Source organism: Myxocyprinus asiaticus, chromosome 34, assembly GCF_019703515.2.
Source record: "Myxocyprinus asiaticus isolate MX2 ecotype Aquarium Trade chromosome 34, UBuf_Myxa_2, whole genome shotgun sequence".
Lineage (NCBI taxonomy): Eukaryota > Metazoa > Chordata > Actinopteri > Cypriniformes > Catostomidae > Myxocyprinus > Myxocyprinus asiaticus.
Genome location: NC_059377.1, coordinates 41,952,203 through 41,965,835, shown reverse-complemented (window position 1 = coordinate 41,965,835; position 13,633 = coordinate 41,952,203). Strand labels below are relative to the sequence as shown.

The 13,633-nt window shown below is 36.1% G+C and overlaps 2 protein-coding genes across 4 annotated transcripts in view; one reads left to right on the top strand and one right to left on the bottom strand.

The window, feature by feature from the left end:
• dgat1a (diacylglycerol O-acyltransferase 1a) overlaps positions 1–4,621 on the top strand; it is a 31,738-nt gene extending 27,117 nt beyond the window's left edge. For 2 of the 3 annotated variants that reach the window (XM_051670980.1, XM_051670979.1), the window contains 4 exons: positions 965–1,030; positions 1,144–1,231; positions 1,339–1,401; positions 3,154–4,621. In XM_051670980.1, the coding sequence (XP_051526940.1) occupies positions 965–1,030; positions 1,144–1,231; positions 1,339–1,401; positions 3,154–3,315 (379 nt within the window). In that variant the 3' untranslated portion in view covers positions 3,316–4,621. Of the gene's footprint in view, positions 1–964; positions 1,031–1,143; positions 1,232–1,338; positions 1,402–3,153 lie in introns of those variants that run through there. The other variant, XM_051670981.1, reaches the window with a different exon arrangement.
• Positions 4,099–13,165, bottom strand: cfap20 (cilia and flagella associated protein 20). The gene is made up of 6 exons (XM_051670995.1): positions 12,822–13,165; positions 9,471–9,550; positions 9,279–9,390; positions 8,801–8,989; positions 5,383–5,493; positions 4,099–5,249 (listed from the first exon to the last, which is right to left on the bottom strand). Exons 1-6 carry the CDS (start codon positions 12,903–12,905, stop codon positions 5,244–5,246), a joined length of 582 nt encoding a protein of 193 aa, XP_051526955.1. The 5' UTR covers positions 12,906–13,165; the 3' UTR covers positions 4,099–5,243.
• Positions 13,166–13,633: the final 468 nt, after the last annotated feature.

Sequence of the window (13,633 nt, the reverse complement as noted above, 5' to 3'; positions counted from 1 at the left end):
AAAATAATCAGAATTGCATACTTCCATACTACTCTTACTATTTCTGCCATAAACAGATATGGATTTCCAAACTCAGCTGTGATTATTATTGGGATTTTGGTTGAACAAATAACTGCATCTGGGATTTTATTCAGGGTACTCTTATTTTGAAATGACGGAGACTTGGATCCATTATAATGCTCTGTATAATTAAGATATATTTAAAGAGCATTCAATTTAGACTCTTCATTATCTAATCGAAACAATAAAATATGCATTGAACTGAGGATAAAAATATGGATGAGCAGCTTCAATGAGGACGATTTAGATACAGCAAATCCCCACGAAGTGTCAGTGATTGTTTTTATTTCCCCTCCAGCGCCGGCAACAGGGGAATAGTAATAAATTAATACAAAACAATCGGCATAGATTTTTGCAGATAATCAATTGTTCCAAAAAGCAAATATCGGCACAGATTAATCGGTTAAACCGATATATCGGTCTACCTCTACCACAAATTAACCATTGTGTTACTATAGTAAAACTAACCATGCTTTTTACAGAATGATTACGATCGTTATTACCCTAATTTTGGTTTTCATGTATTATTACTATAGTTTTACCACAAATAGCATGAATAAAATATGGTTAAAGTAGTAAAACCATGGTAAATTTTTTTAGTGATTATGGTTTCACTATAAATGCCACAGTTGAACTATAATTACTGTAGTAAAATCATGATAAAGTTTCTATGGTTTCACTACAAATACCATAGTTCAACTATGTTTACTAAAACCATAGTTCATTTTCGTCCATCCAATCAATTCCAGATGGATAAAATAAATTCTCGTCCTACTTTTTCATGAATAATTCATGTTTCAATGAGTGAATGCCATTTCATGTTGTCTTGAACGTGAAATGTTTTTACACTTGAGTATTTCCGACTGTTCAGTTTCACTGTAAATGATTGGCTTTGTATTTGCAGGAACTCTGAAACAGTCCCATATTTTTGGTCGAACTGGAACATTCCTGTACACAAATGGTGTCTACGGTGAGACGGCAGTAACGTAGCAATTCAAAATAGCTTTGCGTTTATATTGTCAATTACCAACATTTTAGTTTGAAGTCTGTTTGTTGAGTAATGTGTCTCTTTCTTCCCTATAGACACTTTTATAAGCCCATGTTGCTGAAAGGCGTTAATAAGTTACCGGCTCAGATTGCTGTGTTCTTCCTGTCTGCATTTTTCCACGAGGTTATAATTTTATAATAGGATTATAATTTACCATTTACAATCACTTAAGACTATGTTTCTTGTGTCCACAGTGGTGCTGACAGTGTGTTTTGTTTCATTTTTGGCAGTATTTGGTGAGCATTCCCCTTAAGATGTTTCGGCTGTGGGCATTCTTGGGTATGATGTCACAGGTGAGTCTTATAGGGATGGTTCACCCAAAAATGAAAATTCAGTCATTGTTTAAACTTAACTCACCCCTGTGTTGTTATAACCCTATATGACTTTTTCTGAACACAAAGGGAGAAATTGTGAATAAATGTTGTGCTCAGTGATGTCATACAATGGCAGTTTATGGTGACCACCTCTTCAAGCTTCAAAAGGACACAAAAGTATAATTCAGAAGTCTAATAAATTATTCCATGAGACTCATGATTGTTATGAAAGCATACGATAAGATTTGGTGAGAAACAAACTGAAATCTAATGTATTATTTAGTGAAAATGTTCTGACCGTTGATCTCCTGTGTGCGTTCATGATAGGACACGAGAGCAACAGTTCACGCAGCCCCCTCGTGACATTGGGGCGTTCAAGCGAAAACTCATTTGTTTATTTAAAAACAGGTCTGCCACAGTGATATTGACAACTGAACACAACAAAACTGCACACAAAACAGAGAACAGAACTTACTAAACATGTCTGAAGAGTTTGTAGTCAAAGAATTGATGCATTTCTGTGCCCAGCCTTGTTTTCTTTTTTTGTTTTTTTTTTAAGTTTTTGGACCGGTGCCAGTTCACAGTGGACGGAGTTAACCGTGCAATGCCGAAAATAGAAAACAAGCGATCGATAGAATGTCCCGTCGCTCATCACTGCTGGTTAGGACAAAAAATGATTACCATAGAAAAGATACCTTTTATCGCGTGTCGTTGGCTGTCAGGTTAGGACACGTTGTGACTGTGGCGTCCTGTATCTCCTCTGTGTTTCTGCTTGATTTCAAAGTATTCCGTTCAAAAAAATAAGGCTGGGCATAGAAATGCATCAATTCTTTGACTACAAACTCTTCAGACATGTTTAGTAAGTTCTGTTCTCTGTTTTGTGTGCAACTGTGTTGTGTTCTGTTGTCTCTATTGCTGTGGAGGACCTGTTTTTAAATAAACAAAACGAGTTATCGCTTGAACGCCCCAATGTCACGAGTGAGCTGTGTGAACTGTTGCTCTCGTGCCCTATCATGAACACGCACAGGAGATCAACGATCAGTGAACCTTTTCACTAAATAATACATTAGATTTCAGTTTGTTTCTCACCAAATCTTATTGTATGCTTTCATAACAATCATGAGTCTCATGGAATAATTTATTAGACTTCTGAATTATACTTTTGTGACCTTTTGAAGCTTGAAGAGGTGGTCACCATAAACTGCCATTGTATGACATCACTGAACACAAAAAAAATGTCACAGTTTCTCCATTTGCGTAAATAAAAAGAAAGTCATATAGGGTTATAACAACACAGGGGTGAGTAAGCAATGACTGAATTCTCATTTTTGGGTGAACTAATCCTTTAAATACCTGATTTTGTCTATTAAAGTAAAAGTTCACCCAAAAATGAAAATCAGATCATTATTTACTCACCCTCAAGTCATTGTCAAGCTTCAAAAAGGACAAAAAACATAATGTAAGCACCATAAAAGTAGTCCATACTACTTGTGCATTATTTTCCAAGTCTTCTGAATAAATCCGATAGTTTTGTATGCAGAAAAGATTGACGTTTAAGTTGTTATTCACTGACAATCTTCACCTCCGCCCAAGTACCTCGTGACCATAGAAAATAGAACAGCATATACTGGTAGTTTGGAACAACATGGCATTTATTTGGGGTGAACTATTCCTTTAAATCTTTTTTAAACCCAGACGTTTCATTATTTCACAGTCTGTTTCCTGTTTCAGATCCCACTCGCCTATTTTGTGGGTCGATTCTTGAGAGGAAACTATGGCAACGCCGCTGTGTGGATGTCGCTGATCATCGGCCAGCCGGTCGCCGTGCTTATGTACGTCCACGACTATTACGTGCTGAATTCTGTGGCCGTGAGGCAGGACGACGCACCATGACGTGACATTCTTTACAATAACCGAGATGTTGAATGTAAAAGCAATGCATATATTTTTACAAGGGAAATGACATGTTTTTAACACAATAAAAGGCCAATTTTTGGCAAAAGCACTTGGACTGATCAGTGTGAGTAGGCTTGTGTTTTATCATGTGCAATCGTAATTGAAACACTGCCAAGCCAAAGCGACACAACATCACAACACCTTCTCACTTCTGTTTCATACTTGAAACTTTCCTATAACGTTGATCAATGCAAAGAGGCACAAAATGAAAAGTGCCAAAAAAGTGATGCTGTTTGTTATTATTTTTCAGTTTTTTCTTCAGTATAAATCTAATGTGTTTTTTATGATTTGTGATCGAATCAGGTTTTTGCACTTTATTTGACAGTGCATGAAGTGTGTTAGTGTTTTAACTTAAAGAATGCAAGTTTACTTTAAACTTAAAATAAGTTTTAATTTTAAGAATGTACCTGCTTTTACAGTGGCAAGAAAAAGTATGTGAACCCCCTGGAATTACCTGCATTTATGAACAAATTTGTCTGAAAATCTGGTTTGATCTTCATCTAAGTTATAATAATCAAGCACAATCTGTTTGAACTAATAACACACAATTTATTGTGTTGTTCTTGTAGATATTGAATACATCACTCAAACATTCACAGTGTAGGTTGGAAAAAGTAAGTGAACCCCTAGGCTAATGATGTCAGCAAAAGCTAATTAGAGTAAGGAGTTGGCAAACCTGGCATCCAATTAATGAAACGAGATTGGAGGTGTGGGTTAGAGCTACTTTGACTTATAAAAAGCACTCAAACATTTTGAGTTTGCTATTCACAAGAAGCATCTTCTGAAGTGGCCATGCCTTGCAAACAAAGAGTTTTCAGAAGACCTACGATCAAGAATTGTTGCTTTGCATAAAGCTGGAAAGGGTTACAGAGTTATCTCATAGAAACGCTTGGTTGAAGTTATTGCTGCCAAAGAAGGGTCGACCAGTTATTAAATCCAAGGGTTCACTTACTTTTTCCACAGCACTGTGAATGTTTAATGGGATGTGTTCAATTAAGACATGAAAGATTATAATTGTTTGTTGTTATCTTAAGCAGATTGTGTTTGTCTGTACTTGTGACTTTGATGAAGATGAGATCATACTATATGACCAATTAATCCAGAAAACCAGCTAATACCAAAGGGTTCACATACTTTTTCTTGCCACTGTATGTTGATTTGATTATTGTAATATTATATGTGAAATATGTTCATCTGTGAAATTGTTTAAACCAAAATATAGTTTTTTTTTTGTGCCATTCTATTTGATTGCAATATTATTTTAATGTCATTTAAGATTTAAGGTATATTGATTTTTGATTTTGCTTTGTATTTTAGCTGGCATAAATGTCTCACAAAATGTTTGTTTGAATCTCTCTAGCATAATTAAACGTTAAAAGGTTTTATGCATAACTAGATACACGTGTAACTTTACATTATACACTGTTGTATGAATAGATTTAAATTCTGTTGCAATCCCTGAGATCATAAAATTTTGCAATAAGTAATGGTGAAGTTTTTTCCAAAGCTTTGGAGAGATCATTTTAAAGTAACTCCTGTGAAAGAACTGAAGACACAGTGCTGCATTTTTCCTTGAGCAGCTCACATTCCAGTTTAATAAATCTTTTAAACTTTATCTAGCTGTGCATGAAGTATTTTGACATTGGGACAATATCTATAGAAACTGATGAAACATATGGACTCTTGAGTTTTAATGTGGGCATATAAAATATTTATTTAGCAGACAACAGATACAGAAACTAGTCAGACAGATCCAAAACAACACTTTAACAAAACAATAAAGAACACAGTTGGGCCACTAGAAATCTGTCTGTGATAAAGAGGTGCAGATAAAACTGAGGGGGGAAGTGAGGGAATCCAGCATGTCACTGCTGTAGAGAAGATAATCAAGATTAATTACACCACTTATTTATTGCATATTTAAATGTACATGAACTTTGAGCTTGCACATAAGCATGCGTTACAAAATGATTTGGCTAAAACAAACTTTTAACAGGAACTCACCTTTGCTTTGTTTTGTACCGGTAAATAGAGTTTAAATTCAGCAGGGAGCTCGTCCTCAGAGTACAGTCGGTCAGAGAAGTAAACTCTCCTAATGCGACAGTTTGCATGAATCTAGAAAACACCAGGATGACAATTATGAACCCCAAATGATCCTGAATTAGTCCGATTGGCTTGACTAGAGCCAAAGTTTTCCCCTTAATGTTAGGCAGGGCAAGGCAGGTTTATTTATCCATATGCCCTATTCCCTTCGAAGACTTTACCATCCACTGTGTGAGCTTTGAAAAGCTAAAAGGTGTGTGGCTCAAAAATAATGGTCATTTAGAACTCACTTTTTAAGCCATTTTTGCTTGACTATCATAATCGATCTCCCTTCAAAGTGCCCTTCGGAGGGAGATTTATTCCGTTTGGAACACGCAACTAGCAGGAAATGTAAAGTAACAAAAATATGTCACTTCGTCACTTTTTCGTCTTGAAATGGTTTATATGGGAGTGTGGTGGTCATGTTTTGATTAACTACACTCACACACACGTTCCCATTTTCCCCATTTGTTTCCACTAAGCTAATAAAATAGTGACGACTCGTGTGGGTGGGTGTGCGCGTGTGTGTGTGTGTGTGTGTAGATCAAGTTCTGCTTGAACCACACACACACACGAGCACACACACACACTCACATTTCCATTGCTTTTATATTGAGTTAATAATATTGTGACAATTTGTGTGTGTTTGTGTGTGTGTGTGTGTGTGTGTGTGTGTTAGAGGTAGACCGATATATCAGTTTTACCGATTAATCTGTGCCGATATTTGCTTTTTGTAACTATCGGTTCTCAGTGAAAATCTATGCCAATAGTTGCCGATATTGTTTTTATTTTATTTTTTATTTCTGCAGTATAACAGAAGCCTCTAGATGTGAAATAAAAACAATGATTGACACCTAGTGGGGATTTGTTATATCTAAATCTTTCATCATTGATAATATTCATCCATATTTTTATCCTCACATCAATGCATATTTTGTTATTTTGATTAGATAATCAATTGTTCTAAATTGAAGTGAGAGCATGCAAAGAAAAATGTGACTATATAGAAATGTGCTCTGCAGCACATACATCGTGTCTTGTGAATAATAATCAAAAAAACTACCACCTGGTGATATATAAAATCCTCAATATGTTTGAATACAGGCTCTAAAAATGTGGTAAATACTTCAATATAGAGCATTCTAACTGAGCCAATTCTCCGTCATTTTAAAATAAGAGTCCCAAAATGAGTAAGAGTACTTCAGGTTAGTTTATAGTTAAAAGTTCTTAATTTTTTTCTGGTTATTATTGGTATTTGGTTACACAATAGACTGAATTTGCAACTTTGTTCATTTCGGACACTTGTAGCCTCTGTCTGTGCCCTTTATAGTATGTTTTTTAACATTCTATAAATTGTTTTTAAAAACTATCAGCCGATTAATTGGTGATCAAACTATTCCGCCACATTAGATATCGGTATCGGCAAAATCCCCTATTGGTTGACCTCTAGTTTATGTGTGAGTGTTTTGGGTGGGTGTGTGTGGGTCAGGTAAAAAAAAAGTTTTCTGGCATATTACAGCTGTCTCGTAAGTCTTTATATGAACCAGGTCAAACTGACCCGGATCAACTTCTTTGTTACTATTTTTCATTTATAAATACATGAAATTGATCATTTTAACATTACCCTACTTTCCATCCACTTTGTAACCGACAAAGAGAAAATGTGTAAAAAAAACAATTGTTTTCATTCAAATGGCCTTTTATCGATAAAAATGGTGTGCGTGATGACATCATGCATAAAAAAACAATTTGTCGCATAAGTTTTGGTATATCGCAAAATAAATCTTAATTTCACAAATAAATGTAATCAGAAGAGGAGGAATTGCAATCAAAAGGGAGCAGTTGTCCTTCTGATAGGACTGTAATATTGGTCCTGATGTTGCGCCTATCGCAGGTTACCACCGGTTCCGACCCGAAAGCGAATCGTCATGGCCCTGTTCAAGCTGGCAACCTGCACCAAGTAGTGGGGGAAACTTTCGGTCTTAGTATAAAGAACATCCAGCGATGTGTATATGCTGTGTGCACAGCTATTCAAGAAAAACTGAAACATATGATACATTCCTGATATTCAATAGACTGTTTTGAACAATCATCTAATCTAAAGCATCGCCAACTGCATTATGTCCCGCATATTTGTCCAGCAACCTTTAACGACCAACTGAACTTGATTGTCATCTAAAATTAATTTAATGTCATAATGTAATTTACATTTTCTGAAGAAGCTCAGCAAATGTGATCTGAGCTAAAGAGGCTTAGATTTACAATATTTAAACGTTTTAAAATGTTCAAAAGCTCGTTTTCTGAAAGTAAACTCAGCATTGGACAAATAGTTCTGATAGTTTATAGTCTTGAAAAAAGTCTAGAACATTCTGAGAATGTCATTCAGACGACTTTTTTCATCTACAGAACAGGGTAAAGCTAATTTAAGTTTGTGTAAAAAAAAAGGCAATTATATAGGCCTAACAATAGAATTAGTATGTGTATTTATTTTTCATTTAAAACATCTTTGTGCACAGAAATGATGTTTTTTTTGTATTGTGGGCTAATTCCATGACTGCATCTGTTATTTTGAATGCTGTGGAAAAGCAACTTTAATAAATAAACGGATGTCTACCGCGATTAAATTAAATCTCAAAGAGAGGCCATTAATTTGTTCTCCTTGTACTTGTCGATGACAGGTGCATGATACGAGATATTTGTGTTGGCGCTCCTGGAAGTGTCATGATGCAGATGTGTTTGCAGCATCAGATCTGTGCCAATCCATAACAGTGCGACTAATGCTTCACGTACAATAAATTAGCTTTCAAGGATGTATACCTTGTCATCATGATTAACACAGGCTAACGAAAAAGAAGGAAAAAGAATACAGATATAAAATGATACAGTCCAATCAGTGCTTGAATAGATATAAGGACATAATAAACATAAGGTGTATTATTTATAGAATCTAATTGAAAAAAATGTCTTGTATATTTTGCTTAAACACCGTAAATAGTACTCAAACTTTCTGATTTTACAGGTATCTCTCTGATGGCTTTACTTCTAAACAATATGCCTTGGTTTAATCTACAGATGTGCAATATAACAGCAAGCATGTTGGAATTGGCTATTTTTTTTATTTATTTTTTTATTATTGTATCAGTTTGATTAGGTTTAAGTTTATAAAATAAAACTTGTATGGATTTGTAATATCAGCTGTTAAACTGGTTACTGGTCACAACATACAATATACCAGCTATCGACTAAACTTTGTATATCAATGGATCCATAGTTAATCGTCTTTATGGTTAAAATTATAATGGAGGCTGATGATTGGCTCAGAGCAGCTGTTTGTAATCACCTGCACTCGTAGAGTCTCTATGTAATTGGTGCCGTACGCTCGCCGCGTGAAATCCGACAGGTTGAACTGGATCTGATTCCAGCCGTCATCCAGTCTCATGGGCATCGTACAGATGAATGGCTTTACACGTGTCGTGCTCTGATAGTTACTCGCCCGGAACCGCCGCCGGACATTCTTATCATCCAGAACCTGAAACACAATCAAACACATTCCCAAATCAAATATGTAGAACACTGACGTGGAACAACAACATCAAGACCCCACGGAAGTGATTCGTATCCAAATACTTTTATAAAAACTGCACTTATCTAATATGCTAGCGCTGAGAATTACTACAAAATGTCATATATTCACTACAGAAATGTCAAGGACATTTTACAACTTTGATAATTTCCATGATTTCCCCAGACCTGAAAACCTAACCCAAACTGAGCTTTCTGATTCGCTCGTTTCACAACCCTATGGATCCGATTCCCACCTGAACTTCGAATGTGAAATACTTCTTGAGATTCTTGATGATCATGACGAGGAACGGGAGTTTGATGCCGAGGGTCTTCTTTGGGTCAGCTGGACATGTGATGTACGTGGTGCTGCAGATCAGACACAGATCAGATTTGTTAATGATGCTGGTTGTTCAGAATCAGACAGAGGGATGAAGACACACTCTTACCTCACATTAGTCCCCTCCACTTCAAGCACTAAAGACTGAATGTCGTTGTCTGTGATGCGTTTTATGTGCCCGTTTCTGACCTGCAAAAACACGTTTGTTCATGGAGTTATTACATAATTTATATACTCAATAGATCTTAGATCAAAGATAGATAGATAGATAAATACAATGGGAAGAAAAAGTATGTGAATGTTAAAATCTGGTTTGATCTTCATCTAAGTTAGAATAATGAACAAACACAATCTGTTTTAACTAATAACACACAATTTATTGTGTTGTTCTCGTAGATATTGAATACATCATTCAAACATTCACAGTGTATGTGAACCCCTAGGCTAATGACGTCAACAAAAGCTAATTAGAGTCAGGAGTTGGCAAACCTGGCATCCAGTTAAAGAAATGAGATTGGAGGTGTGGGTTAGAGCTGCTTTGACTTATAAAAAGCACTCAACCATTTTGTGTTTGCCATTCACAAGAAGCATCTTCTGACGTGGACCATGCCTTGCAAAAAAAAGAGATCTCAGAAGAGTTTAGATATTCATCTGTCCACAGTTAGACAAACTGTCTATAAATGGAGATGATTTAGTACTATAGGTACTCTCACTAGAAGTGGCCGTCCAGCCAAGATGAGTCAAAGGGCACACCGCAGAATGCTCAATGAGGTAAAAAAGAACCCTAGAGTGGCAGCTAAAGCAAAGACTTGAAGGAATCATTGGAACTGGTTAACATCTCTGTTCATGAGTCTACTATATGAAAAACATTAAACAGGCATGGTGTTCATGGCAGGACATCATGAAGGAAGTCACTGCTTTCCAACAAAAAAATTGCTGCGTGCCTGAATTTTCACAAAGACCGTCTTGAAACTCCACAATGTTATTGGGAAAATGTTTTGTGGACTGATGAAACTAAGGTTAAATTGTTTGGGAAGAACACGCAGCACTACATTTGGCTTAAAAAGGGCACTGCATACCAACATGAAAACATTTTCGAGGCTTGGACCGCTTGCCATCATCGAGGGAAAAATTAATTCCCAAGTTTATCAAGATATCCTGCAGGATAATGTTATGGTGGCTGTGCGCCAGCTGAAGCTCAGTAGAAGTTGGGTGATGCAGCAGGACAATGACCCTAAACATCGAAGCAAAGGTTGTGCAGGTCTAATCCGCAGCTACCGGAAACACTTGGTTGAAGTTATTGCTGCCAAAGGAGGATCGACCAGTTATTAAATCCAAGGGTTCACTTACTTTTTTCCACAGAACTTTGAATGTTTAATGGGATGTGTTCAATTAAGACATGAAAGATTATAGTTGTTTGTGTGTTATCTTAAGCACATTGTGTTTGTCTGTACTTGTGACTTTGATGAAGATGAGATCATAATATATGACCAATTAATGCAGAAAACCAGCTAATTCCAAAGGGTTCACATACTTTTTCTTGCCATGATAGACAGACAGACAGGCAGAACAATTGACGGATAGAATGACAGAGAGACAGACAGACGATATGATGGACAGATAGATAAATAGACATACAAATATGATAGATAGACAAACAGACAGGTAGACAGACGGAACGCTAGACAGACAGACAGACAAACAGACAAAAAGAATAACAGACAGACAGACCAATATCTAGCCAGACAGACATATAGTACAACAGACAGACAGATAGATAGAACGATAGACAGACAGACAAATAGAAGGATAGACAGATAGAACAATAGCTAGACAGACAGACAGACAGATAGAACGATAGACAGACAGACAGACAAATAGAAGGATAAACAGATAGAACCATAGCTAGACAGACAGACAAATAGAAGGATAGACAGATAGAACCATAGCTAGACAGACAGACAAATAGAAGGATAGACAGATAGAACCATAGCTAGACAGACAGACAGATAGAACGATAGACAGACAGACAGACAAATAGAAGGATAAACAGATAGAACCATAGCTAGACAGACAGACAAATAGAAGGATAGACAGATAGAATCATAGCTAGACAGACAGACAGATAGAACAGTAGACAGATAGAACGATAGACAGACAGACAAATAGAAGGATAGACAGACAGAACAATAGCTAGACAGACAGACAGACAAATAGAACAATAGACAGATAGAACAATAGACAGACAGACAGACAAATAGAAGGATAAACAGATAGAACTATAGCTAGACAGACAGACAAATAGAAGGATAGACAGATAGAACAATAGCTAGATAGACAGACAGACAGATAGAACGATAGACAGACAGACAGACAAATAGAAGGATAAACAGATAGAACCATAGCTAGACAGACAGACAAATAGAAAGATAGACAGATAGAACCATAGCTAGACAGACAGACAAATAGAAGGATAGACAGATAGAACAATAGCTAGACAGACAGACAGACAGATAGAACAATAGACAGATAGAACAACAGACAGACAGACAGACAGACAAATAGAAGGATAAACAGATAGAACTATAGCTAGACAGACAGACAAATAGAAGGATAGACAGATAGAACAATAGCTAGACAGACAGATAGAACAATAGACAGATAGAACAATAGACAGACAGACAGACAAATAGAAGGATAGACAAATAGAACCATAGCTAGACAGACAGACAAACAAACAGAATGATAGACAGATAGAACAATAGCTAGACAGACAGACAGAGAGAGCGACAGACAGATAGAATGATTGCTAGACAGACAGTTAGATAGAACGACAGACAGACAGATGGACAGAACAATAGCTAGACAGACAGATAGAGTGACAGACAGATAGAATGACAGACAGATATAACGATAGCTAGACAGACAGAACGACAGACAGACAGATCGATTGCTAGACAGACAGATATAACAATAGACAGATAGAACGACAGACAGAACGATTGCTAGACAGACGGACAGATAGAGCGACAGACAGACAGAGCGACATACAGACAGACAGATAGAATGATATACAGATAGAACGAACGATAGCTAGCTAGACAGACAGACAGACAGACAGATCTGCAGTTTTTGTCTATAATGTTGCTGCACTGTGGTATTGATTATATCAGACGGTAATACCATGGTACTGAATGATTACCATAGTATTCATACACAATCATATTTATATAGTACTTCAATGTATTTTCAAGAACATCATGATAGTGTCCAAAACAAAATTCAATTAACATAAGACAACGTCCAAAAAAAAATAAATAAATAAATAAATAAAAACATGGTAATACTATGGTACTTATTCACAAGTACACTGTTACCTTGAGGTTTATCCGGGCGATCCTATCAGAACTAGACGTATACATAATATATACAAACTAACATGATTTAACTGTCTGCTCACCTTTTTGTCCCATATCTGAAGGGGTTTGCTGCCGATGCTGTAGAGAATGGACAGAAATCCACTCTGAAAGGTGTTTTTGAACATAATCCCGCAGATTTATTTGAAATAATATCATGCACTGTGATTATTATGCGTCAAACGCTTCCGGCCGGATCGCTGAACTGTCGATCTCTGGTTCCGCTTACAAACATTACAGAAACGTTTTTTATTATTATCGTATGCTTGACTAACGCTTTATAACAAGCTAAATGTCGCGTTATATCTGATTAATCCTCCCTGCGACGCCGATGAGATTTCTTTGAGTTTATTTTGGAGTTGCTATGAGACGTAATGTGAGCTCGGTTGTCATGTCGGACCCTTTAATGTTGACACGGATGTTGCTATAGTAACGAGGCGTCCCAAAGGTGATTGGAAGCGTGAAAAATGTTTATTAAAATTGAATGTGTATTTTAATATTTATTAAACCATTATATACATTTTTGTTCATGTTTACAAATGACAAAATATGACAAAATTTTATTAAAAATAAAAACTATATTTAACCCTTGTGTGCTGTGGTGTTTGCTGGTGACCCGAACATACATGTTTATATTTTAAGTAATATTGAATTTTTAGTTTGTATTTATTTATTTTTATATGTAATATCACTAATTTCACTTAAAGGTGCTGTAAGCATTTTTTTTTTTTTTTTTTTTTTTTTTTTTTTTGATGTTTAGGTATTTTAAAAAATGTTCCTACTCCCTGAAAGATATTACTGAAATAAGTGTCGTGAGATATCTCACCGGTCTCTGTGACAGCTCTAGAAATGTGTC

What these genes read in the sequence shown, in the direction of transcription:
- cfap20 (XM_051670995.1), bottom strand. Translation starts at nt 12,905, where the DNA reads ATGTTCAAAAACACCTTTCAGAGTGGATTTCTGTCCATTCTCTACAGC. An exon ending in TTCAGATATGGGACAAAAAG is followed by an intron (nt 9,551 to 12,821) that starts GTGAGCAGACAG and finishes GTGTTTTTGCAG; the next exon opens with GTCAGAAACGGGCACATAAA. An exon ending in GTGGAGGGGACTAATGTGAG is followed by an intron (nt 9,391 to 9,470) that starts GTAAGAGTGTGT and finishes TCTGATCTGCAG; the next exon opens with CACCACGTACATCACATGTC.